A 26,573-nucleotide genomic window follows, 5' to 3' on the forward strand; every position below is an offset into this window, starting at 1 on the left:
TGTTTCCATTCCTAATTCATCCTTAATGAAATTTCTCTTGTTTAGATCAAGGCCCATATATAAGGGCAGGAATCATATACTTTTAGTTTCCTGTCTGTATTATTTTGGTTTTTAATCCGAAGATGTTTTTGATAATATCTAACTTGCATAGAAGATGACCTGCTAATTTGCAAACTGGAATATTTATCTTCCATGTATAAGGAATATGGCTGCATTGTCAGCTCTTTGGCATAAGAAGCCTGAGCTGCAAATATGGCTTTTGAAATTAGATCCCCAGAATCCATACATACCTAGTTCCAGAGGAGGTAGTCAGATACATATGTAAGTCAGTTTTGGCATTTGTCTCCCTCTTTAACATACGTATAGATATGTCTGTCTTTGCATCACGTTGACTATCTGTATACAGCTTGCTTTGAGTATTACATTGGTTATGGAGCCAGATACGCTGTCTGCAGAGGGCAATATTTATCCTCTTTCAAATACAGGTATTGCAACCAGATTTTGTTTCTGTCAATTTAAGTAAAACCAGTTTGACTCAGTGTCCATGCAGAGAGTGCAGAACTTCTGCACTGAGTGGTATGGAGAACATAATGAAGCCTATGTAAGTCATTGTCTAAAAAAACCAGGGATCAACAGCTAAGCACTGAAACTTTAAAACTGTACTGGCCTATAAAACGTATTCGTGAAGTCGCCAGAGCTCCTGCTGAGAGCCAGTTCTACACTCCCAGTTATTTTTGCATTCCTGAAGTCACTGTCTTCCCCAGCACCTCAGCTTCTTTCACCCCAAAAGTTCTGGGGATAGTCTCGTTTTTAGTCGACTTTCACAAATGCTACTGCTCAAAATCGGCAGTAGATTCTGGTACCTGTAGTGACTGTTAATGCATGCTCAGCACTGATGGAAACACTTTGTAGCATGATACCTTAACACAATCTATAAAGTATTCCTCATATTTGCTAATGCTGAGCAGCTGTGCACTCAGCTGAATATCTGACAGTCCCTAGCGAACGTTTTCTGTCTGATTTTTAAGCTCTGATTGGAAAATGTACCTTCCAAATAGCTTGCTAGTCAAAGGTTTTTGGCAAAATCTCAGCCATCTCTTGAGGGTCATTAGGCTCCACCTCATAAATTGATCTTGAAGCCAGTTTATCTCCTACAACATCCTGCCATTTTAATGTTTGCCTGTGGCTGCCTGAGTTCCTGCCTCCAAGTTTGATTTCACCGTTACATTCTTCTAATCAGACAAAAAGTCATTTTTGGTTCAGGAACAGCCAAAGAACTTGCAGAAAAAATCCTGATGAGGTCATCAGAGTTCATCTGAATGAAGGTAAGAGCCTCCCAAAGGCATCTTTAACAGATTAAATGTCTAATTCTTTGACTTAAGAATGTTGGGGGGAGGTTGGACTAGCATCAAACAGATGGAATACGGAAGAGAGGAATAAACTTGTTCCAAGTTAGTACTGATTGAAACCTACAAATCAATTAACCCATGTTTCAGACAGTCTTCTATGATATTTTACATCCTAATTAATGTTATCTAGTGGAAAGTGTCCCTGCCTATGGCAGGGGGGCTGGAACTAGATGATCTTTAAGGTCCTTTCAAACCCAAACCATTCTATGATTCTATGATACAATTTTTCTGCAGTAAAATGCAAAAACTTACAATCCACTGTTGTATAATGTCTCCTCACACGTGGTGGAAATGGAAATTAGAAATGGAAATTAGATAGTCTCCATCCTTGGAGGTTTTCAAGACCAGACAGGATAAGACCCTGTGTCACCTGGTCTGACCTCATAGGTGACCTTGCTTTGGGCAGGAAGTTAGACCGGGTGACTTCCTGAGATCCCTTCCAATCTCAATTATGCTATGATCCGGTAGCAAGTTTCATCTTTTCAGAACACTCACCTTGAAATACTATTTTTTTGTAGCTGTTTTAGTAGTGAAAAAACCCCACAACTCTATTGGGTTTGTAACACAAAGGAAGAAGGTTGTGGCTCAAAGTACTCTTATTATGGACAGCTCTTTTTGGCTTAGTTACACCCATTCCCAAGCCTTTCTAGCAATACACTATTTAGCAGCAGTGAAAGCTTCAAGGTTTTGCTTTGACTCTTCCCCTTCAAATTCTCAAAATTATTTTGGCACTATAACATTATGTGCCTTGAACCAAGAGCATGAAGGGAAGACAGTTTGGCTGGGAGTAGAAAACAGAAATTATATCTGTAATTAAATGAGCGACTTCTTAGAATAATAAAAAAATTAACCAAATCTTCAAATGGAAGCCTAAAGTGAAGATTGTGATGTATCCCACTAATTTGCTTCTATTCTTTCTCCTAAAATCTCAAATGCCACAGCACGGCAGTGTTACATGCTTTTTCTCCTGGAAATAAGCTTGTACTCTATGTGTATTAAACCCTGCTGTCAGTCTGTATGTGCTGATGTGCTGCTCATTTGTGCCTGTGTTTTGCAGCTGTTCTGTCTTGTAGAGGTTTGATAGTTCATTCAGCTCTCTGAAAGTAAGTGAACTAGAATGTCGGAGCAGGGTCCTTCAAGTATTGCTTGTTTGCTCTAGTTAGTGACTCCTCAGAGTTGCTTGTTTGGTGATTTATTTTTTTTTTTCTTGTTTGTTTCTTCTCCTTTTATTTTATACACTGGATGGAGATTATTCCATCCCTTTTGGTGTAAGGACCCTGAAACACAAACTCTGACTGAGGTAGAGCAACTCTAGTTGTCTGGATGGGTTCATGTACCTATTTTGAATGAATAGTCCTAAATGATTAGGGGACAGGAAAGCCAGGAACACTACCATCCCTGTCCTTTGAAATTGGTTCCCTGGCTTTAAATGCTTAATTTCTTCCTATCTGAGCAACAGATTTTTTTTCTCTTGGATTTTGTACTGATGCTTGCTCATCAAGTCCCAAAGCTGAGTTAATGGAGTGTTAAGGCACTTCAGCTGTCCTAGCAACACCATCAGCATTTTCCCCTCTCCCCTTTATTTGGTGATGATGGGATGATTAACTATAAAATAGAGAGCTCAGGATGGGCATTGTATTGCTTCTAACTTTCCTGGTTGTTGTCTGTATCTCCACAGGTGCCTGATCTCTACCAGCTAACACAGCCCTGATTGGATGCATAGCCAGGCCTATGAGACACTTCAGGACATACCTTCAACTTGCAGCTGAAAAAGGGAAGTTTCAATTTGAGAAAACACCTCCAGTTTTTTATTGCCCTGCAAAAGTCAAGTGTATCGCAAAGTGTGAATGCTGCTCAGGTCCACATCCTTCCCACGGGCAAGAGCCTGTTTCTTTGTTTCAGAAGGCTTCTCTCTTCAGAAGACTCCAGGAGGCAGAAAAAAAGTCTGAATTAGTCTAAAGCCAGCTAGGCCATGAGAAGTAATCACAGGGATTTGGGAAACTGAAGTAACTGAGGGCTTTTTTTGAGGGATGGGGGTATTTGCCCTGATACAGAAGTTCAACCCTGCCATTTTAAGCTTAAGCAAAAAATAAAACTGAATGTGTATGTCTGATTTGTAAAATTTAATGTGCATACACATTATGAGTTTTGCATATAGATCTATCTCTGTGTGTCTGAATACATGTATGCGTATAGATCGGTATGTATACATACACACACACTCTCAAGTGATAAGTTTCTGAAATCCAGCAGGAAAACTGAATAGAAGCATGAAGTTATTTATTCAGTATTGGCTGCTTTGATGATTTCATTTTTTTTAATATTGTATTGACAAGGCAGTCGCCACTGGGTGGCATATCTGACTTGGTGTGTGTTAGGAAGCGGGGTGGTGCCCAAGGAGCAAGTCCTGCTTTAACTTTCATGGAGAATGTGTGATGTGAGGTTTGTCCTGGCTGTGAGAATTGCAGATAGAGAGATGAGGAGGAAAAGAAATTAATATCTCAAGCCCCTAGTAAATATCCTTTCAGAAAGGAGTCTTTCTCATGTCCTTAACTCAGGTGAAGTATATGATGATCAGGGAGAACTTGCTGAAGTTCAGCTTTGCAACTGGAGGCACCTGGAGAGAGCTTTACTTGGATGCTAAGGAGAAACTCAGAAGTCACCATCTCTACCAGGAGATCGTCAGGATTCGTTCCAGAACTGGAATTTCATGTTTTGGCTGTGGGATTCCTGTCCCCTCTCCTTCTGGATGTGAAGACCTAGCAAGGGCCTGGTCTCAGAGCAGGCTAAGCTAGTAGAGAATTCTGCGGGATGTCCTGGCTTTGGCATGGCCTTCACCTTTGTGCCATGCTGCTGGAGTGTATGCATATATGCACACTTGTGTTGCCTTTCTTTTCTGTGCTGGCAGCTGTTGAATGTTGGGTTTTATGTTTAAGAAATATATATTGAAGTGCCAAATAAATGTTTAAGTGTCTGGAATTGTCTGCTGCCTGCCCTTGGCCTCTCTTCTGTTCTGTGCATCAGTAGCTGTGTGTCTTCTTTGTGTCCCTTGGAAGTTCAGGAGGATTCACCAACAATGACAGGAACTGTGTCAAAGACTCTGTGTCAATCTATTGCAGAGTAATTATTTCTGAAAATATGGTTCTGTGGTCCTAGGCCACCTGTAACAAAGAGGTCATTGGAGAGTTTAGAAATTTCACAAACACATGAAGGTGGCAGCGGCTGCTGCTGCTGCCAAAACCTATACATGAAGCACAGAAAAGACTTCTACCTTGTTGGTTGTCTGTTGTCCACATACTCCACACCTAGAAAACAAGGAGACTGACTCTTGCAATTAGAGAATAGCTCACTGCATCTACTTCCCTTACCAGTGAATCAATGAAACGATGCAGTAGTTTTGTAAAAAGGACTGTACATTTAAATTAGTGGCAAAAGTGCTCAGCTTCTTCTTGGAGCTGCTCCACTTAAGCCAGCTGCACTTGCAGCATTTGTCTATGCAAGCCATTCATTCTTGTTTCAGGGAAAGCATACAACAGTAGATGACATTTTGTTTAAATCCATCCTTTTTGTGGCAGAGCTTGCTTAGTCTTCTCGGATGGTCTAAGCTATACCAAACTGAATAAGTTCTGTGCACAAGGAGTAATTTTTGGTTTGACGTTATGGCTTCTCATTAATCTTTCCAAATCATGTTCTCTACTGTCCTCCCGAATTAGCTTGCTACTGCAAGTTAAGCTCTCACTCTTCTGCTTCTCTATTAAGAAACCCATATATGTACACATACATGCATCCCCTTATACAGATTTTTCTCCTTAAAAATGGAAGGTACTCAGAGTTTCATATTTCTCCATTGCTTGTGGCTGGCATGTGTGGTTTTAGTTGAAGCAAATAGGTCTTGGCACTGTTCTTCCTGCCTTTCATGCCAAGGTTTGCAGCATGAGAGGTCTCAGTTTTCTGATGTGATTGTGTTTAATCTAGGAGATTGTTTCATGGTGCATTAGAAGCCAATTACAAATACAGACTAAAGATTACAGGAAGCATCCTAACAACATTGGAACTGGTAGTAGCTCCAGTGTTTGAATTTTCACAATTACTCTGTACAATGACAGAATAATGATGTGATTTCTCAGTGGACTTTTCTGTGGCATGGTGTAGGGGCTGGTCTAGTTACTCTAGCATGTTTGCATCCTTTTGCAATCAGAGGCTGGACTGAGCAGACTAGTCTTGTGAAGTTTGAGCTGTTCTCAGAGTTAAATCTTAACCAATGAAGTAATGGCCACCTAGAGCATACCTCTGGCTTACTTTATTCTCAAGACTTGCCAGTTGGCCTACAGGCATTTACTGTTCCTTTCTTATTCTGATAATACTCGATGAACCTTGTGCATACCCTTGTTTACCTGGATAACTAGACAGAACTTTAGCATAGTGGCCTATTTAATTCTTGAAAGTGTAAAGGATTTTGTTGGGTGGTTTGGTATCTTGAGACAGAAATCTACCCTTCCTCCATACTTTACTAGAAGCAGGACTCCTTTAGTTAGACAAAAACACAAAGCTAAAGTGTAGATGCTATCACCTGTTGATTTGTTGTTTATGCTTTATGAAGCCAAAGAAGAAAAAGTGAAGGGTAGAACTTAGCCAGCAAAACACTAGCTGCCTCAGAACTCTGAATCTTATCCAATCTGCCTTTCCTCCTTATTGGATTAAATGGAGAATGGAACTGAAATGGCTTTTTTTCTCTAGCCATCTGCCTCTGCCGGCTCCCCTGGCACATGAGGAGCTTGAATGAATTAGCAAAGAAATAGCCAATATCTGCTTAAAGACAGCACCTCCTTAAGCTCTGCCAAAAATAGAAACATGAGTCACTCTTATTCACTGACACCCTTTAGCCCCTTACATTTTGTAGATTGTGATGCCAAAAGGGAAAGAAAAAGGCTTTGACTTCTATTTTTAGCTCAACAGAAGCTGTTATACCCCATAGGCACTTTCTGGATGGAGTCTTCCAGCCTTCTTATGAAACGATTTCTGGGTTTGTATTCAAGTAGCTCTTGATGCCTACAGTACTTAAAAGTGGTGATACCTCAGAGCCTGTAGATCAGTATATGTTTCTTAAGCAGCTAGGAGATCAGGAAAGTAATGTATAAATACTTTCTTTCTACGTGACTAGACTTTGTTATCTAATTGCAGCTGTCCTAAACTAAAGCTAGGTAATTACACTTGAAGTATACCTGACAGCTACCAGGTAAGTAGTGTCAGTGCTAAACAATGTGAGCCAGATCTGTAAAATATGTGATGAGAAGCAACAGTTATGCTGTTTAACACAGCTGTGGACTTTCCTGTGCTAACTCCTGTAAGTTCAGCACCGAATCTTTAACTCAGAATTTCTTTTCAATGGAGTAACTTAATGATCCTTCCTGTTAAAATGTGAGCCTTGCTTCTGAGTTTGTCTATCTTCATTCTAGCTATTGAATTTTGATATTCTTTTGTCTGCTAGGACAAAGCACTTAACAGTTTCATTCCCCATATAACTGCTTATGGATTGTGATTGAGGGTTTGCTTGTTCAGCGGATGCCCTTGCTGTTAAGCTGCAAGAGTTGAGTTTCCAGAGTTTTCATTATGAAGTATATTTTCTGGTTTAACTTTTATAACTTTTATCTGAACCCTGTCCAATTACTTATTTTATTTCCAGTTATGGCATTTTCACTGTAACAATTACTCCAGTGGTGGTCAAGCCGATTAAAAATAATTAAAAATAATGCGTAAAATAACATCTTTCTCTTTGGTTACTTTCCTCATACACTGAGGACCACAGTAGCCCCTTGGTCCCTGTGCTGTGTTGAAAGCCCATCTTCAGGTAATTATTGATGAATACTCACAGGTCATATCAAACTGCTTTTTTTCTTGATAATCCTCCATCCTGCTTGAGGATGGGGAATGGGGATGATATGGTTAACAACGCAGAAAAATTTGTTAGGTTCAGTGTTTGCCAGGCTCCCCAAGAAAAGAACATGGACATTCTAATGAGTGATTCATATTCTGGGCATTACAATAAAAAATGTGCATCACTGGATTTTCCTTACTACATATAAAGATCTTTAATCTCTGCTTGCACTTCCTGTTGCCCCTGACTTTGATCTGGTTTCTGCTTTGCAGGCTGACAGCTGAAGAGGTAGAATCTTTGGAGGCAGACACAACCAACCGCTGGCAAGGAGTCTGTATTAGCAGAGCATCTCCCACACCGTCAGAATCTGCAGCCACTGTGAAGTCACTGATAAAATCATTTGATTTAGGATGCTCAGGTATTTGAACACTGTATTTTGTAGTAAAATTTTTCTAGCAGCAAGCAGGCAATTTTTGCCATTTTGTGCTGCTTTTTGCTTCTTACTGAATATTTTCTGCCAGTGCTTCATACATAAATACTATCTCTAGAATGTCGCTACACCAGTGCTTCCCTGTTCTGACAAGAGGGAGATGGTTGGTATTGAAATGCAAATGTTTCTATGTTTTTTCCTTGCAGGTAGCACTGGACAAAATATCACAGTTCACAAGGTCCCCAGAAGCCCTCTAAGTGGAATTCCAGTGAGGACAGCCCCAGCAGCTGCTGTTTCACCCATGCAGGTACAAGGAGCTCTTTCTATCCTTGTAATTTTAAAATGGGTAGATGCAGTGTGTGCTACAGCATGACATAGCTTCAGCATGCCAACGTGCATATGTTGACAAGGGGAAGGGGAAACTCATCTGTTTATTTGCTGTGGAACATCAAATGCTGTAGTACTAACAAAAAGGATCAAAGTGAGTTTGTCTTTGACTTCAGCTTAGAGGTCTCAGTGGACGGATGTGAACTTTTCGGAATACAATTCTGAACTTTAATCGCTGTTGACCAGAAAATAGGTTTTGATTTATTGGGAGCGAGTTACAAGAAACATCAAACTAAACTAGGTAGTTGGCACAAGGAGTTAAGAGAAATGGGATAGTAAGTTTCTAAGATGTGTGATTCCAGTTAGCCAGTAAGTTCATATAGAATGAAGAGCTCTTACAGTTTGAGGCTTTTTTCTGCTGAAGCATATCTGCTCTGGAAAGTAGTACTACTTATCTCACTGTACCAGTTAACTTTCTGTTAAGCAACTTTCAAATCTGTGATGCAATGTTATTGGAAATAGTGCTGTTTAATGGAGAAGCAAATGCACTGTGCTTTCTGATTTCCACATGCACTGAAGGTGGCATACCATCAGACTGCTAACATTTCTAGGATAGAGAAGCCATTGTATGTTTTTTGTCTGGGTGGTCACTGAAATTAAGACAGGATATTCCCCTCTGAATCTGGGTAAGAAACAGTTGTGAGGCTAGGGTGTTTAGCTCTGAAGAATCAAATGACTTTGAAAGACCATTTAGGAAGTGTGCTCACACACGTTTCTTTGAAAGAATCAGCAAAGGAAGTTTAAAGAATGGGATTAAATAGAGGTCTGGGAACCTTCTATTAGTGCATGGCTGAGGGGGTAGTAATGCTGAAAACTGGTGCTGGAGCTGCAGAGACAAGAATCCTTCTGACTTATGATTTGGGGTGCTGGGGACAGAGGCAGGGTTAGGAAGAGGCATTCTTTCTTTGGGTTTGTGACTCTAGATTATGTTTGGCAGGAGAAAAAAATGGTGCAAATAGAAATGTGAAGGAGTTCAGGAACCAGTATATTACCAGCTAAAAATATTGTCTCTTTTGTCCTTTTATTTTTCACAACCATCTGTCCAGCTCTAGGTACAGCTGATACCTTATTGAAAGGTTTCTGTATCCATCCACCTGCTTTGTGAACTTGAGACAGCAGGAACATCTCTTCTTTCTGCTTGCCTATTTAAGCCTGATGGCTAGTGTTGTTTTAATTATCTTTTGTACATTTGTTTGTTTCACAGAGACATTCTGTTTATAATAATGCCAAGCCAGCCAGCAAGGGCGTCGCCAGACATACAGATCTTTCAGACCTTCCACTTGCAGGTAAGTTACTGTAAACATTCAGATGTTGCCTCTTTTCACTACCAAAAGCTTGTCATTAACCCTCTGCCTGGGCCATTTTTCCTCTTCTCGTATGGTCAAATGAAACATGAAAAAGTGTCTTCTGCGTCTTTGTTTTAGAGAGCTTATTAATTTTTCCCATCTTGATCATAGCCTTAGAAAACTATAAAAAAGCTAATTTATTATGGTGTGCCAGCACAAACTTGCCTTCTTTATTCCAAAGTATCCGTGGCACCTCTCTAATCCATGCTGTGGAACTGGAGAGGATTGGATTTTGTTCAGCATGTATGTATCTGGAACAAGTCCAAAGCACTGTCTTTTGAGGGTTTATTTGTTTTTAAGTTGAGCTTCATTTGAAATACATCAAACATTTCTGATACTGATGCGACTGTTTTAGGAGCAGTCATATTTGGGCTTGAAGTAGTTTGTTTTGAGAGATCTCAAGAGATGCATTTGTTTTTATTTCACACTTTGCTTTTGTTCTCTTGTCATTTAATATTCTTTTCTACCAGTGTTTGTTTCCCATTTTCTCTAGGGCCCTTTATTTTGATTATCTAGTCCTGAATGTAGTTGTTGCATGGGAATCAAAGCTAGTAACAACAGATTATTGAATTTTTAATGTCAAATAAAATATTATATTCCTATAGTGAAACCTTAGTGAAACTGCAGGGAGGGACAAAAAAAAAAAAAAAGCAGTCACAACTTCTTCATTGGTAGACTTTCTGCAATAGTTTGCTAGTACAGGAGACAAATTAGAACCTGTCTTCAATTTTAGACTCTTCAGATAATCTGCAAAGCTTCCCCTTCCATTGTTCAAAGATGAATAGATACTGGGTCTGAACAGTATCTCTGATGGCAGCATAAACAAATAACATCGTGTCTATGCTCCTGGCTTCTCCTGCAGGGGTAAATGCTAAGCAAGCAGAAGTTATCAGTGGAACAGACAGAGTTTACTTATTTGTATCAGCTGGTTTCCAGAAAATGACTTGCTTGAGAGTATACAACGATCCTAAACAGAACATAAAACCTTTTTAATCTCTACCAGTTTACTGTAGAGTGAAGTAATCTGTCAACTGTGTAATATAATGCCAGTCCTTAATAATAAATGTCCCACTGCAGGCCACGGATAATTACTGTTATTACCTATAGATGATTGTTCTGTGAAAATCTATTGAAATCAACAGATATTTTATTAGCCGTTGTATGGTAAAAACTTATGGTTGCTTACCTAACAAGTTCCTGTATTTACATCTTCTCTTTGTACCTGAGTTTAATTTACTTCCAATAAGCCATAGCAGAGGCTTACTCACTGTAAAGTTGTAATAGCTCTGGTTCCAATCTAAATAATCCTAGAAGGCGGTTGATCCAAGCCCTATGCAAACAACACTGAATTAAAAAATATCCCCAAGGAAACTCTGAGTGAAGTAGTCTCCATAATAATAATCTTCTGGCTGATTCCATCTGACCAGTATCACAGCAGGGTTCTGTGATGTCCTTAATATGACCCAAATGTTACATCGTTGGAGAGGAGAATGGATTACTTTGTGGAAAGGGCTGATCTTTGGCTATGATCTTTCCGTTTAGAATCAGAAGTTTACTGGTTCTGTCCTGGAGTTTCTAGCAGCCAGAAATTAGTCAAGGGAGGTATATTACTCAGACAAGTGAGATTCAAAGTACAAAAGTGGATACTGTTAGCTTGTACCACTTCAGGCACTCTTATATAATTCAAGCCAGTACCCACAAAATTTCTTTGAATAGTGCTAATGGCATATGATTTTCCTTAATCATGCTGAATATTTTTCATATGATTATTATCCTGGTTTTCTTTCCAAATGACTCCTAATATGCCCTCATCTCCTCCTCTTTTCTTTCCAGCTAGATGCTTCCAATAGCCTTTATTACCTATCTGGGCTCATTCCTTCTCTTTCCTTTTTCTGTACCATGCATAAACCCATCCTGAATGGTTGGTACAGCACTTCCTATTTAGGCTATGCCATTAGCCAGTATGATTATGTTAATGGCAATTTTACAATGCACTTTTTTTTCTATCCTTTTAAACTACAGTTTAAAAGTGAGAAACCTACATTCCTTTTCATAATATTCAGATTTTATTTAGTTTCTCTAAGCAGAGTATTCTTAAGTTTAAAGGGGTCGTAAGAATCATTCATTTATTGCCTGTCTGAATGGTGAGGCTATTTAAATTTGAGGCAATTATGTGCATAATGTGCTGGCCATAGACCCTGGCTTGTTGATAGTTTGTCTACAGAAACAAAGCAGTCAACGTTACCTGTGTTATGCATCGCTCTGCCTTGTGATTGGTATGAATAGGCACACAATTTGATTTCTGTGATCTCTTTAACTTCTCTTCAAAAACCTATCAGCATTGGATTCTATGGCTACTAATCTTGTTAATTGTATTTTTATATATATACACATATATAAATATCTAACATAAAATATGTGATTACATAAGTAATATGTGTAATACAAATATAGATGCATCTGCTATGAATATATTGAGACTTCCCAAAGTCCTGTCAGATAGGATGCCAAGCATCATGTGATAATAAGTGCCTTTTACTGCTGCCTTGAGCTGGGCTGTATTCAGGAGACAAGAGACTTCCTTGTTACAAGTCTACTGATGGCAGAAAAGAAATCATTGTACTAGGGCTGGTCAGTCATCTGGTGAAGATATCTGGCGATCAGCTTTTGAACCTTTAAGGCTGTAGTTTTTGGTATTTCCCCTCATTCACCTGAGGCCCCTACCCCCCAGCAGGAGTATCAATCACAGGAAACCAGGCAGTCTGTACTGTTGAAATCATCAAAGCCATTCCTTGTTATGATCACCTCTAATCTGCTCAAGGTTTCCTAGCCCCATGTGTGTTTAATGAACAAATGAGTACATTTGTTTAGAATCAAAATAACAGGCTACATATTGTGTGCTGGGTGGCAGGACAGTGATTAATCAAATTCCTCAGACTGCAAACTGACAGCTTTTTTTTTTTTTTTCATTCCCACAGATCTTCTGAAGGGGAGAAATGAAGAGCTGAAACCAGACCATTACCTCCGTAAAAGCCCCTCCCTGGAATCTCTGAGCAAACCCCCTATGGCCTTCAGCAGCAGAATGCTTACCTCTACCCCCAGCAGCTTGAAACCCCAAAGCAAACTCAGGTATCAACTCAGTTTCCAGGGAAAAATAGCACACTGGAAAGATTGACAGCATTACCTGGCACCAAGATGGATGTTTTAATCTGGTGGACCCCTGTCTGCAGTGGAAACTCTGCTGGCTAGTCTGTCCAGTTCAGAATTACCAGGCTGTGTCAGATCCAGATATCAAAATTCAGATTAGAATAACCACAGTTATCTGTAAGATGAAGAATCAGAACAAAATGAGCATAGCAAGCTTTCAGGAGCCACTAAGTTGTATACAAGGATTCCATTATATGTATGAGTGGTGAAGCCTCATTATCTTACTGCAGCTTTGCATGTTATGGTGAGTTAAAAAATAAAGCTTTGAGCTCTAAAGGAAAGCTGGACAAATAATTTCCCTCTGAGAAACCATATATTTCCACCATTATTTCCACCAGTAGAAGCTGCGGGATGGAGACATTGAGTGTGTTTTGATTTTTGGCCTTTAACTGTCCTTGAGGCCTTGACTGCAGTACAGCTTCCGGATTTTTCATTTTATTCAAGAACTTGTTCTGCAGCAGCTCAATTGAATGTGAGTTTGCTGTTACAGGTTCTTTAGATTAGTTTTGTTCAATTCTACACCCTGAATCCTAGTTTTCAATATGTAAAGCAAAGAGGTTACTTGAAAATTTTGTAAGTAAAGCTGATGAAAATGGTAGCAGAAGTTCTGGGTTAATACATGCCATTGAGCATCCATAGGCTCCTGCTTTTTCAGCTTTTTGTAGGCAGTGATACCAACTGAATTTGCCTTCTCTAAAGGCAAATATAGAATACAGGCTCTGAAAGCTGTTACAATTTGGTTTACATTTAGGTTCTGTGCTGCCGTTCTGCTTTGTCATACAGATATTATTTACACACTGGTAAACAAAGAGAGACTTCAAGCATATTTATCTTCTTCTCTCTTATGTTTCCCTGGATTAGTGTGGAGAGAAAGGACCCACTGGCAGCCCTGGCTCGGGAGTATGGTGGTTCGAAGAGGAATGCTCTGTTGAAATGGTGCCAAAAGAAGACTGAAGGTTACCAGGTAAGGGAAATGGTACATTTTTACTTTTCTCTGGAGAGTAATTCATCAGTTTCCTATAGGTGTGCAGTAAGAAATGTCACTTCGAAGAAATAAGTGTATTTCAGTCTGCTGCCTTTTGTATGTTTACTTCTACTGGGTGTTTCTATACTCTTCCTTCAGATTTCTTTAACACGCAGTCCCCAATATTACATTGTCATATGTGACTTGTATACAAACCACAAAATGTTCACTGCATCAAAGGTTGCTGATGGTTAGAAACAGTATACATACACAGTAGCTTCAATCTGGCATCAATTTTTGAAATTACATTCTAATATTTTTTGTGTCGGCTTCTGTGGGCAGTGTGCTATTGTGAGAGCTTTTTCATTGGGCATTTCTGTAAAACCAAAGTAATATTTCTTTGTGTGGCCTTGACCAAATGAAGTTTGCAGCTTGGGGCCCCACTCTTTCTAATCTGCTGTAGTTTAATGGGTTTTTACAAAGTAAGTTTTGACTGCTTGAGAATGTCTGATTTCTTTGCAGAGTGATTTTCACTGTCAAACAGTCATAATGATTTGTCCAGTCCTTGTATGGCTATTGCTGTACTTAGGAAGCTCTGGCTAGTGTTTGTACGCAGTTGAGTTAGGCCTTTGGTTCTGCTTGTAACTGAGCTGCAGAAGGCAATTATAGACAATAGTTCATCCTGTTATATATGCTGGCTGTGCAGGATAGTCTTGGTTTAATATAATGTTGAGATTTTTCTTTCTTAAGAATAATATTGTTTGTTACTTAGAGCAGAAGACAAAAGCTGTTATCACCACATGATATGCACCCTGGAGCAAGTCTTTAATAAAAGCAGGGACCGTCTTTTAAAGTAAATAATAAAATATTTTTTTTCGTCACAACCAGCTCTTTATGAAGCGTTAGCTGCAGGGTGCAGGGATTTGGAAGAAAAGACAGTAGCTTTCCCCTTCAGTAAACTGATATATAGTAGTTTGAATCATTTCTTAGCACTGGCATATTTATCTGGCTTGCACTAATTTCACAGGACAGGTACCAGAGAAAGCTCTTGACTTTAAACACACCTCAGAAAGAATAAAGCCAGCGTTAGCATTTAGCCTCCAGTTCTGTGATACTGCCTAAAAGGCTACAGTGCTGTCCTCTGAAATTGTACCTCTGTGCTGTGATGATTTATTTTACATCTTGTCTATAAAATTCTCCTAGTCTTGGATTTGAAAGTGGGGGGGATCATTCCCACCAGTCCTCAGAAAATGATTCATGAAATCCTTTTCCAAGTCTTAACTTCTCTTAAGCCAGAAAACCCATCTCTTGAGTAACGCTTTCTCATGACAGTGTTGCCCTTTTTTGTTTCAAATGGCACATGATGAGCTTCCTCCACTTCTCTTAAAACAGTCTAACTCTGTTTCTAAACTGTTCTAAACTGTTAGAAGTGCGCTCTCAGAGTCAGCCTGTAGTTTTCTTTCTCTGATTACACCCAAGCTGGACTAAATGTATTGCTTTTAGAAATTATTATGTGGCTTTGCAAATGCAGAGGCCTGCCCTGATTCTGTAGGTACCAGACTGGCACCAGGAGTGACAAGTATTCCCTCTGCGATAAAATAGGAGTTTTGTTTTTCTATGCTGAACCCAAGTAGTGAAGCTAACTGTGTATCAGACAGCAGGCCACCCAGGAGGTATGCAAGGCAATCCGGGTCTGTTTGTTTTTCCTTTTAGTATTAGTCTCTGGAGGAAAGTATATCCTTGCTTCAGAGGACAGTGGAGTCTTTGCTTTATCTGTGGCTGCTGGAAAGTTGTTGCTACGTGACTGTCCAGTTGATGTTACAGAAAAAGCTTTGTCGTTTTGGTTCCTGCTCTGCTGAGGCTCTTGTTCTGTTTGTGGTTCTCCTCTGTCATTACCCTTGCTAAAGCAGCAGAATGAGTTTTCAGCAGTTTTTGAGAATAAGCAGGTAAAGCACTGACAAACACTGTGTAATCCAGGAGAGTCTTAACAAGTCCAGACTGTGATGTGGTGGGGGACCTTATTACCTGGAGTGTAAGATCTCAGGGCAGAAATTGATGAACCAAAGGACAAACACGGTATTGATTTGTGGTGAGAGTCTTGCCTCTCTTCACTGCTTCATTTAGAGGCATTATCTCTTGGACATTCTTCCTCAGATTCTCATTCCCTTTGCACTCTTTGCAATGCATTCACTAACTCTTCTTGAACTTGCTTTTCCCAGACCCTTACACTCTTATGGTAAGGTTGATATTAAGCTCCACAGGGAATTTTTATCATTCTTGACTACAAAGAACTGGAGTGGAGTAAAGAACATCATCCTCCTTCCTGCCTTAGGCACTACAATGGTGGGAATGAGGTAGTGAACTCCATCAAGCAGAATCCCGATGACGTGCATGACGACTTTTCCATAGATAATAGCCCTGTCTATGAGGCATCATCTGCAAATCCCAGTATAATCAATCATGTTCTTTCTAACATGAAGCCCAGAACCACAAATAATTTTGGATACAAACTGTTTTCAGCTCTGTGGCACAGTGGAGTGAGAGAATAAAAGACCTGCTGCTTGGCAGCCTACCTTTTTTTTATTGGCAAAAGGTACTGCCTGTGATGTCTAGTAACAGTTCCTGATCTGAGCTGGTGAGGAAGAGGGAGATTCCTTTCTGTTTAAATTATGAAAATACCAGATTTCATTAAACAGTATGAGCAAAATGAATCAGAATAACTGATACTCTCAGTAGCAGCTACTACCCATGTCCCAGATTCCCTGAGGAAAGCTGGATTAGTGACCTAAGAAGGTATCTGGGGATAAGACCTAGGCACCAGCACACAAGGCTCCACTTTTTAAATGCTTTAATCCATACAAGGCTTATACTATAGATAGAAATTTACATCCTGCTCCTGGCATATGTCCTTGCATTGACTACAGTGGGAACATTCCCTGGCTTTGAACTTCAGCATGTTCCCCAGGAGGCAATCTCATAAAACAAGAGAGGAATACTGGAAGGAGCTGAGTGAAGTGCAACACAAATTAGTAGTGGCCTGGAGGGTTTTGTTTGTTTTCTAAAAAAAGAAATGGCATGAGTTTACAGTAACTGAAGGGAAACATGAAAGCATCTATGCTTCTCTAATCTGCCATGTCATTTCTAAGATCCCTGTTTAAACAGTGATTTGATATCAAAAGGTATGAATGCTGAGGAGAAAGAGTAATTATTTAGAACATGAAAACAATCACTAGAGTGAAAATAAAAGTGGAAGTTCAGCTTAATGACTAGGAGAAAAGGATATAAAAGTGCGATTGCATAAACTGTGGTCATATGATTTCAGTTGTCATATTTCAGTACCTAGGTGAATTCTGTCTGCATTTTGGCCATCATTTTTTGATAACTGTGCAGGGGAGATGCTGAAAAAAAATTCTCGGCAGTAAAAAAAAAATTGTAGTGAAATAAGGCTTTGGGCTCAGTGGCTTTGTGCAAAACTTCCTTGAGGAAAATCTCCAGCTTAAAAAAAAAAAACCGCACCCTTAATCTAATGTATGGTACCCTGTAAGAATTGTGCATTGGCGCATGGTCTCTTTTGCCAGACATGCATAGACTTTTCCTTCTGCCTCTCTGAATTTGTTGACATCATGGTGTATACGTAGGGTGATGAGATGACCAGACTTGAGAACTGCTTTTGTGGCTCTGGAGCTCAATTACTACAAGTCCTTTAAACCACAAAGCCTGCTGAGAGTAAGTTATTTATGTTAAAATAGCTTTTTCTCTGTTGTCTTGTGGTTTTTTCATCTATTTAAAAAGATTATACATCATGGCAAGAGTGTGAAGTAGAAATTGTGTGCCTCTTTTCTAATAGACACTGTTCCTATGAGTTGTAGCTCCTGGAAGCTGCTGAGAGTAATTCTTGTTGCATTATCACCTTCCATAATCATATCATTAGTGACTGTGGTGTTATTTAAGTGCCCTGGTTCTGTTTGCTGTCTGTGGAGACCATTTGTCAAGGGGCCAAACCTCTCTAGATTAAGTCTATTACTATCCACAGATGTATTGTGAGTAGCAGAACATCAAGAGGCACTTAACCCATGATCATTAGAACTGAGGCTTATTGTTTCTGCCACACACACCCCCTCCAGAGAGGGCTGGGAATTGCTACCATGTTAATGAACATGGTTCGCTTACAAGAACTGTTATTCCTGTTTTTTCCAGCCACTACAACATCCATCCTGTGTCACAGAGCAAAACAGAATCTGAGACTAACTCTTTTCTCCAGTGCACAGTCACGGATTTTCATTTTACCAAAGTTATATTTTGTTTAACAGGACTCATTGGGATCTACTTGTTGAAGAACCAGCATCTCTTATAGTAAAACTATCTGTGTAGTTGTCTTAAGTAGATGAATGCTACGTAGGAGGAGGTAAGGAGTGTTCCAGAACTGACAAAGGGTAATGGCAGCTATACCTCCAAAGATTTTTGTGTTTTGTATGTTCCTGACCTGTGCCTTCAAGCCATTGCATTGTATCATCTCCCTGACTATGACAAGCGTCAGTACACCAGGTTATGGATAAAGGCAGTGAGCATCTTCAGGAGAAGAGGCAGTGCTTCCTATTAGTGCTGACATCAATATGAGATGGCTGATAAATTGGTATTGATCTTACTGGTATTTGCAGGACCAGGCTGAGGTCTGATTTCATACCATCTGGAGAAATCTCAACAGCGTTGAGAAACTATTAACCTGAGTAATCTTTGCGTATCTTTCAGTTGTACAGGTAGTTCCTGGAGAAAATAATTCCTTTCAATTATTCTTCATAAAGCACGCTAGTAACTATGAGCAAAGCTAGATGAAAGTGATTTATTTGTTTCCATGCCTTATTCGGAGTTATGTGACTTTGCAGTAGGTCCCAGGAACACTGTGCAGTTTTAGAAAGTATGTTTAGGAGTTTGCAGGAACTATTTTTAGGGCAATACTCTCTGACATTGTATCCTTTAGTTTAAATGAGAAAAATACAAATATCTGTGTGCCCAACCTTTTGAATATTTACCCAAAAGTTGTGAATTTTTTTTGAAGCTTCCTTTTCTTAAAACACAGATAGTTTTAGCGCTCTGATGGAGGCTGCGAACTGCATAGTTTCCAGAAATATAAGTTGGCGTTAAGAGGAGTCTAAATACTTCAACTTTTGTCTCTGCTGTATATATTAATAAAAGTGCCTTTCCTGTATAGTGCCTCTCAGATATTAAAAAAAAAAAGGAGGAAATAAAAAAAAGGAAAAAAACCCTACCCTGAAATATATCCGTTATTGTGGCTATTCCAACCTTGAGAGACAGAAATTGGAAACAAATTGCTTATGAACATAACCTGAAAGTCATTAAATGTAATTCTGAACGCTTTTACTACTAGAAGCATAAAACTGGTATAGCAAACTATGTAAAAGTTGGTGTCTCTGCATAGTACTATGTTCTTCATGTAGCAAAGATGCAAAAGCTTAGGGAGAAGAATAAAGGCTGTTGCAGTATTTACTGTTTGTCAAGTAATTATAGCAGGAGACTGGTTGACTAGTGGTTTGGCAGTGGATATAATATAAAGCTTTTTACCCTTTTGTATTCAGTTTAAAGTCAGACTAATACTAGCTTTTTCTTTATGAATTTGGGGCTTTCTTTTTCTCACAGAAATTTGCATTCTTTTTCTTTTTGTACTAGACAGTATTTCCTCAATATCCTCTTGGTCCTCATGCCCTATTCCATGATATTATCCCCTGTTTTTTCTCATAATTTTTTTTACTCATTTGCTGGCTGGATGAGATCTGGCACAGATTAAGTGTGGCCCAGAGGGGTACAGATGCAAATAGGCTGTTGAGGACATAACATATTCCCTTTGGTCAAGCAGTCATGGGGCCAATGCATTCTCATTAGGGAGGTGGACCCTGCCGCTAGGACAGCTAACCAGGATGACTATTTTTGGACTGCTGATGCATCAAGCAAGTGTATTCCTGGGGCTGCACACTGTGGGGACCTGCTTTATAGGAGATCCAAAAGCTCCTTCGTGGCCAGTTTTACATTAACATGTCTGTGGTTGACCCTTATTTCCTCATTCGGAAAACTAAGGATTATATTTAGAAACAAGAAGTCTGTGATTTCTTTCTACGTCATTAGGTGGGTAGGTGACATTGTCTTTCTACTTAAGCAATGACTGCCTCAGTCTTTTTTAAGTCTTGACTCAGCACTTTGCTTCACAGTTCAGTTACGCACCCTCTTGGACCACAGGGAGTGAGCAGAGGCTATACTGCAAGCGCCGCCACAGTCCCGCAGGGCTGGCGCTCAGGCTGGTAGGCCAAGTAAAGAATCAGAGCGCTGAAGGGGGACAAAACCCAGGATCAACCTTCTCAACCTCTGAACCTGGGCAGAATAGACTTCCTGGGATTTGGCTCATAAAACAATCAGTCAGCCACCTCCTTTGACACTAATGTAATGGAGCTTAGTTTTAAAGCCTTGAGAATCCCAGCACAGCTGTGCACTGTCCTAAAGAAATACAGAAAAGAACCCAGTTGTTTCTTAATCACAAGATGTGCACTTGGGTATGGGAGTGATTCTCTTACCCTTTTCTACCTTACTTTTTGTGTTTGTGTCAACAACTAGCATAAAACTGTTTCAATATGTTTCAAAATTGTATCAGTCTCTGGTATCTCAACATTAACCAGATTTCTATCTAAATATTTAAATAGTCATGGGAACTGGGTAAGCAGTGGCATTCCCTAATTCAGCAGTAACACCGAGGAGTGGATGTAGTTTTTTTCTGGCCACCTTTCCAAGTGAGGTCTTCCAAGCAACAATGCTAGGAGGTAAATCCCATCTGCTGTCATGCACTATGTATATGCAGTCTGGAAAGGCTGGATTCCCACAGTACTGTGATCTTGTGTGCTGAAGATCACCAGTGAAACAAATAACTCCTAGTTTGTGTGATGTGGGTGAAGAAAAAACACTGAAGAAAACTTCTCCAGATTTAAATGGCATCCATCCATTCATTCTAAGCAGCATTCATGGCAGAGTCTCTCTCTTCTGAGGAGGAAGATTACCCTTCTCCCACACCAACCTGTGTGCCTGAGATTAGAGGCTGATGGCCAGAGTCTGCTGAGCAAGCAGCAAAAAGCTGTCTGTCTTAATATTTACCAACACTGTTGATACAGCAAAGTTGTTCTCTGGCGAGCAGTGACACTTACTCTAACATATCACAGGCTAACATATCTCTTCTGTTATTAGAGGGTGCACACCCTACTAAGAGTTCTGCATGGGCAGTATCTGTAGCTTTTTGACATTTAGAATTAGGATATATGTGCAATGGGTTTTCTCCCAGGAAGTATTAGTATATTCTGTGAGTTTCTGAGAAATGGGTGAAACTTCTGGCTCTCTTTGTGTTTCTCTGGTTTTTGCTAAAGAGGAGGTTGTTGACTTCAGAAAGACTTTTTCTATCTATGCAAAATTGAAGGGGGACTTGGTAATAGCTATTGAGATAGGAGGGATTATCCTGTGTTTAAATAAAAAATGACAATAAGTTGGTCAGGAATTTTGCTCCCAAATCTGCTTTGGATCATCATTGTGACCTTGGCAGTCTTGCATGATACCATTGCCTTGGTTTCTCTAGCTGTTAAAATATAGACCTTCATATCGTATCATTGGATGATGGTGAGTTTCAGTAATATTTGGAAGGATGCTGTGATAAAAAGGGCAATTTTAAGAGGTTTTAATTAATGAAGATACGGGCTTAAAATTTCAGGATATTGCCATTATTTTATTTTATTTTTCCTGAATAAATGTTTTCTTTTTCTAAGTAAAAACACTTCTAGCTGAATGTGTGTATGCAGTTTCTCTGAATGTCCCAGCTGGACCCAGGGTTGGGTCTGGAAAGTAAATGCAGCAGCCAGATCATGGCATGTTGGGAATAATCAGGTTGATTATCAATGTGCAAGCCCCCTTCACAGTGATGCCAATGCATAAACGTGCTTCTCCAGTGTAGCCAAATAACTTGAGCCAAGCTCTACCTTTTTTTCACATAAGGGGCTTTATCCTGTAAACAAATACAAGTCTCTTGATTGGAGGGTAAAATAAACGCCCATGCAGCTCTCTCATGCGTAACTTTCTATCCTGCTGGGTAATTTTAAAAATAGCATTTACATTCTATCCATCCCAAAGTCCAAGACGCTTTCCTTGTGTTGCCTGGATGCAATGACAATCAGTGAAAACACTGAATTGATTGGTCACCCGCTGGAACAGCTCCAAACTGTGAATTTAACTGGGAGAGAGCTGAGCCCTGCCACCCATTCTATGAATATCCTTTGCTGTTGAGACCTTTCCTCACCTTGTTTCCATCCTTTACCATGAGTCTGCTGCAGCCTGCACCCTTAACCCTCTGCCCAGGAATTCCAGGACATGGCTAATCTCTGAACTCTCAATAAAGATAATGAGAAGTAGCTGTGGGAGCAGTCAGTGTGGTCATTAGGAATTCTGTGCCACGGCTCTGGGCAGGAAGTAGCTGTGCTACTGTCCTGGACAGAGAGGGAAGCTAGTTCTCCCCCCTCTCTCCCCAGAGTATTTGTGTGGTCCTTGGAGCTGTGCTGCTGCGTCTTCACTCTTGCAGCCTTGGGAATGAGGGAACAACGCCCAGTCTTTCTTCTCTGTGGCATTCAGCAGTGGTGTTACTTATACGGGTTGGTGGGCAAACTGGTGGAAGAAGTATTAGTTGTGTATCAAGCAGAGAGCTGACTTTCAGCAGGTGAGCATAACAAGTATGATTTATACTGAAGAGCGGGAAAGAGATGCATAGCAAAAATAAGAACTCATCAATATCTAATGGGGTTATTACAATAAGGAGAACTTTTTAATTCCTGGTCTTGCTATGTAATCCACCTCTGCCTCTCCATATATAACTAACACTTGTTTTGCCAACTCACTGAATGCGACAGTGGTATAAATTATGGAGGTGCCAGTCACACTTGATATACATCTTTTGTCACTATTACCTCATCTCTGAATGGCCCAGAAATGTTCATAAAATTGCTTCTGCTTATACCAGCTCTCACAATACATGCATTTCAATATGTTTGCAAAGTGAGAAATTAAGACCCCAAATAAGGAAAACGTGCCACCCCCTGTTACTTTACTAGCCTTTAGTGAGACCTTTGAAGTAGGTGACTTTTTTAGTAATGAGAATGTTGTCATGGGGTAATTTGCTTTCAGAACAAGTCATATATTTGCTAGGAAAGTTCAAATACGTTCACCGTGTGTTATATGCACAGTGCCAGCAACTACTCTCAACCCTTGTTCACCATAATTTGTTTTCATTTTAAAAAGTCAGTCTTTAGATGTAAAAATGCAAATAAACTCCAAAAAATGTGAACGTTTTTGTTTGTTGAAGTGTTTGCCAGTCCACACAGTGCTGGGAGCAATAGATGTGATGGGCCTGAACGGATGCTGTTTGACTCATTGGGGAGGTTAGTCATATGTATAGTTACAGTCATGATTTCAGTGTCAGAAGTAACTTTTTTTCACCTTGCAAGCAGAGGAAATGGGAGGTCAAATACTTTATCATGTATTACCTTAAATATCTCCCATGTGGTGGTACTATCACTTTTTATTCTTGTGAGAACTTCAGCTATAGCAGCACCACATCTCTTGTAATCAAAATACCAAAACTAAGCTGCCTTGTAGAGCTCATGGTCCTTCTCATGAACACCTCAACACCTCATGAAGAAAAAGCTGAGCTAGAAGAGTGCACAGATCATTTTAGAATGGCTTTACTGTTTACTCTGATGTCTCTGAAACAACTGTTAGAGGAGTTTGATTTGAGCACAACTTTAGAGAGCGTTGTGCTACCTATTCTCGCCAGTGTGATTCAACTGCCAAAGATAATGAATAAAATAGGACACGCCTGACTTTTTGGTATCTTCTCAGATCTCTAGCTTTTGAGAGTTAAATTGTTGGGAGCTGAAAAATCTTTGTGTAGGATGCATGACAATAATCTTATTAAATTTCCTCTTTTTAAATGTGCCTGCTCCATGTGACTACTGTAGTTAACTGATGTTGGATGCTTTTGCAAAAAAATACAGTCATAGCTCTCTTTCTAATGTCTTGTCTATGCTAAGAAGGCTCATTAATTCACGTTTACTGAAGCAAATGATAAATGGTAAACCCAAGGCAACACCTGTGGCAGCATTGGAGCAAGGAGTAAACTGAATCTAGGAGTGTGATGACAAATGGAGTTCCTTTATAAAGAGGAATTTATTAAATGGGATAGCCTTTAAATACTGGCACCAGTTCGTCATTTCACTGTGCTGTAATTACATAATTGAACAGCGTTTTTAGATACCATTTTGTGTTATCTGAGCTATGTTGCTTCATACACATGTAATCATGTATGAATTGTAATAAGATGCGTGACTTACCGACATGGCTGGTAGAAGCATTAGAAATATGGATGATGGGGATGGAAATACAAAGTTTCAAATAAAAGTTCAAACAATTTTTGCGGAGGCTGCAGCTGCCTGAACCATTTGAACTAGGGATATTAATACATCCTGGAGGATAGAAGGTCATTTGGCTTTCTTCCCAATCTTGGCTAGCCACTTAATCTCTATACAATACGAAGTATTGCTGTTCCACAAATTATGCTGGATGATTTTTTTTTTTTTAACCAGGAGGCATTACTTCATTGTGTATTCCATTTAAGAGAAAAAGATTTGAAAGAGAATTCAGACAAGTTCCTGGTAGTGGATTGACTAAATGTGATACACAAATCACTTTAGACTTGCAGCTACCCATTGAAAATAGCTGTGTGAAATTGTCCAAGTCATCTGGCTGCACCCTGTAATTACAGAAGAATCCAAGCAGCCTTTAATTTTAGGCATTCATGCCTTTCATCCGTGTTGACTGGACCTGACCACACTTCTAATTCACCCATATTTCCAGTAGATTGCCCAGATGTTTCATGTATTTGCTGGAGCATTTTAGATGAACTGCAGTGTTTTGTTTGCTCAGAAGGTTAGGTCGTGCTGAGAGGAGCTCTTCTTCACTTGTATTGCTTCCTAGGAAGTATTTTGAATTTGCCTATCCAGAGCTGAAAGCTTATAGGCTTCCTTTGATGGAACATCTTTGGCTGAAGACCCCCAACATGTCCCTAACCAATTAGGGTGTAATAAATTAAATTAAATTTGCAGTTTCATGCAGCTATTTTAAAAGACTGGTAGGTGCAGATAATCTTTGGAAGTTGCATCTCAAGGTACCTTGATCAGATTTTACATTAGAAAGGTCAGAGTTCAGATCTGCAGAGATATGGCTCATGAAAAGGAGGTTCCTGTTCAGACATCTGTATTTTAATATAACCATGTAAAAACACTGACCTGAAAGACTTTTGGTCTGTGGAGGGGATGCAGGTCTCAGGTCAGTGATAAGCAGGAAAGATTGCAGAAAGCTGAGCCAGTATAGGGAGAGCTGCTATTAAAACCAGGGATATTCCGTTTGGTTTATTCAGTATATTTATTTCAACTAGTTCTGTCTTCAGTATTTAAGTTTATACTCTGTATGGGCTGAATCTCAATAGGTAGCCTCTCCGGCATGTTCTGCACCAATGACTTCGTGTTGTATGCTGAGGGGGGAGGGTGGGAAGAATGATGCTAAGGTCATATTTATTGCAGGCTTTCTTCCACAGAGTTCCAGGCTAGCTTCAAGCTGATTCACGTCTATAATTTATAATTCTGGGTCTTATAAAGAAAATTATGACTCAGAAGCCTTGCTGTGGGCACAGTAACATCTGCATAGTGGGAATATCTTGTATCGGTATTTTAACATACTCAGGCTGTAATGAAGAGTATATGATGTCATTGTTGCTTTTTGCTGAAGACTTGGAGTCAAAGATCTAGCGAAATCTAATGGGGTGTTGTTTTGTTCCTCAGACAAACAAGACATTGTTTTTAGTGAGAACAGATCACACAGACTTCCCCGTGTGTCTTTACCGTGGCTCTTATAGCGCTTTGTTATCTGCAAGCAAAGGTCCTGTTCCTGGGGTGGGGGCTAATGTTAATGACTTGCAGGTGTTCAGTGTCTTTTAGACTTGGCCTGCCCCTAATATCATAGATAATACATTTGCTCTCTAAATAACATTGCCTGGATTATTTTTTTTTCTTTGCTTAATGTCAAGATACTTGAATATTCATAGAAGCAAACCATACTAGGTACTTTGGTACTTTCAGATAACTGCACTGCCTGGTGTGCTTCCAGATCCCAGTCTCTTAATATTCCCAGTGCATGTATAGTAATTCACTCATGAGCTTTCATTTGAAGTGAATGAACTATTTTCACTGACAAGAAGCCTGGGAACTACAATGGAAATAGTTTAGTCTGGACACCTCTATTCTCTACACAATACCACTATCCCAGCAAACTTTGCACCCTCGCCTCTTTCCATGCTCCTTTTTGCCCCTCCACACAGGCTATATAAGGATGGTTATGTTGTTATGCTGTAAAAGCATCCCTCTTCTGGCCTGACATTCATGTTCTTCCAAGATTTTCAACTACAGCACACCACCTCCCCAGTTATTTCCTTAGCAGTACCATGGAAGATCCAGGTTAAGTGCTGCATAATGCGGATGTGCTATGTCTGCTCCAAAGGAAGCTGGTAACCTTCAGTGCCGCGGGCCTAAGCTACGTGGCCCCCCTTCACCCGTGGGCCAGGGGTGAACCTCTGGTGCAGTGTGGATCCACTGATAGCGTGCTAAAGATAGGCACTGGGGTACTGGTGACCAGGAGATGGACTGTGACCATGAGATAGCAAATTTTTCACCCTGCCTAATAAGCACTGCAACTCAGTTTGATCAACAGTTCCCTATTCCGTTTTGATATTTCTCCCTACATCCATTCTGCATATACTCTGATGGTGCATCTTCCTCCTAAAGAGTGCCATCCTATATAGATTAACTTCTAG

General features: G+C 39.9%; 1 protein-coding gene across 7 annotated transcripts in view; it reads left to right on the forward strand.

Annotated features, from left to right (window-relative positions):
- The window catches only part of SPECC1 (sperm antigen with calponin homology and coiled-coil domains 1), a 100,484-nt gene that overhangs the window by 63,151 nt on the left and 10,760 nt on the right, over nucleotides 1-26,573 (forward strand). For 6 of the 7 annotated variants that reach the window (XM_080382689.1, XM_080382688.1, XM_080382690.1 and 3 more), the window contains 5 exons: nucleotides 7,557-7,702; nucleotides 7,921-8,021; nucleotides 9,306-9,387; nucleotides 12,426-12,576; nucleotides 13,516-13,618. In XM_080382689.1, coding sequence (XP_080238815.1) covers nucleotides 7,557-7,702; nucleotides 7,921-8,021; nucleotides 9,306-9,387; nucleotides 12,426-12,576; nucleotides 13,516-13,618 — 583 coding nt within the window. Of the gene's footprint in view, nucleotides 1-3,087; nucleotides 4,389-7,556; nucleotides 7,703-7,920; nucleotides 8,022-9,305; nucleotides 9,388-12,425; nucleotides 12,577-13,515; nucleotides 13,619-26,573 lie in introns of those variants that run through there. The other variant, XM_080382694.1, reaches the window with a different exon arrangement.

Source organism: Falco punctatus, assembly GCF_963210335.1.
Source record: "Falco punctatus genome assembly, chromosome: 1".
Taxonomy (NCBI): domain Eukaryota; kingdom Metazoa; phylum Chordata; class Aves; order Falconiformes; family Falconidae; genus Falco; species Falco punctatus.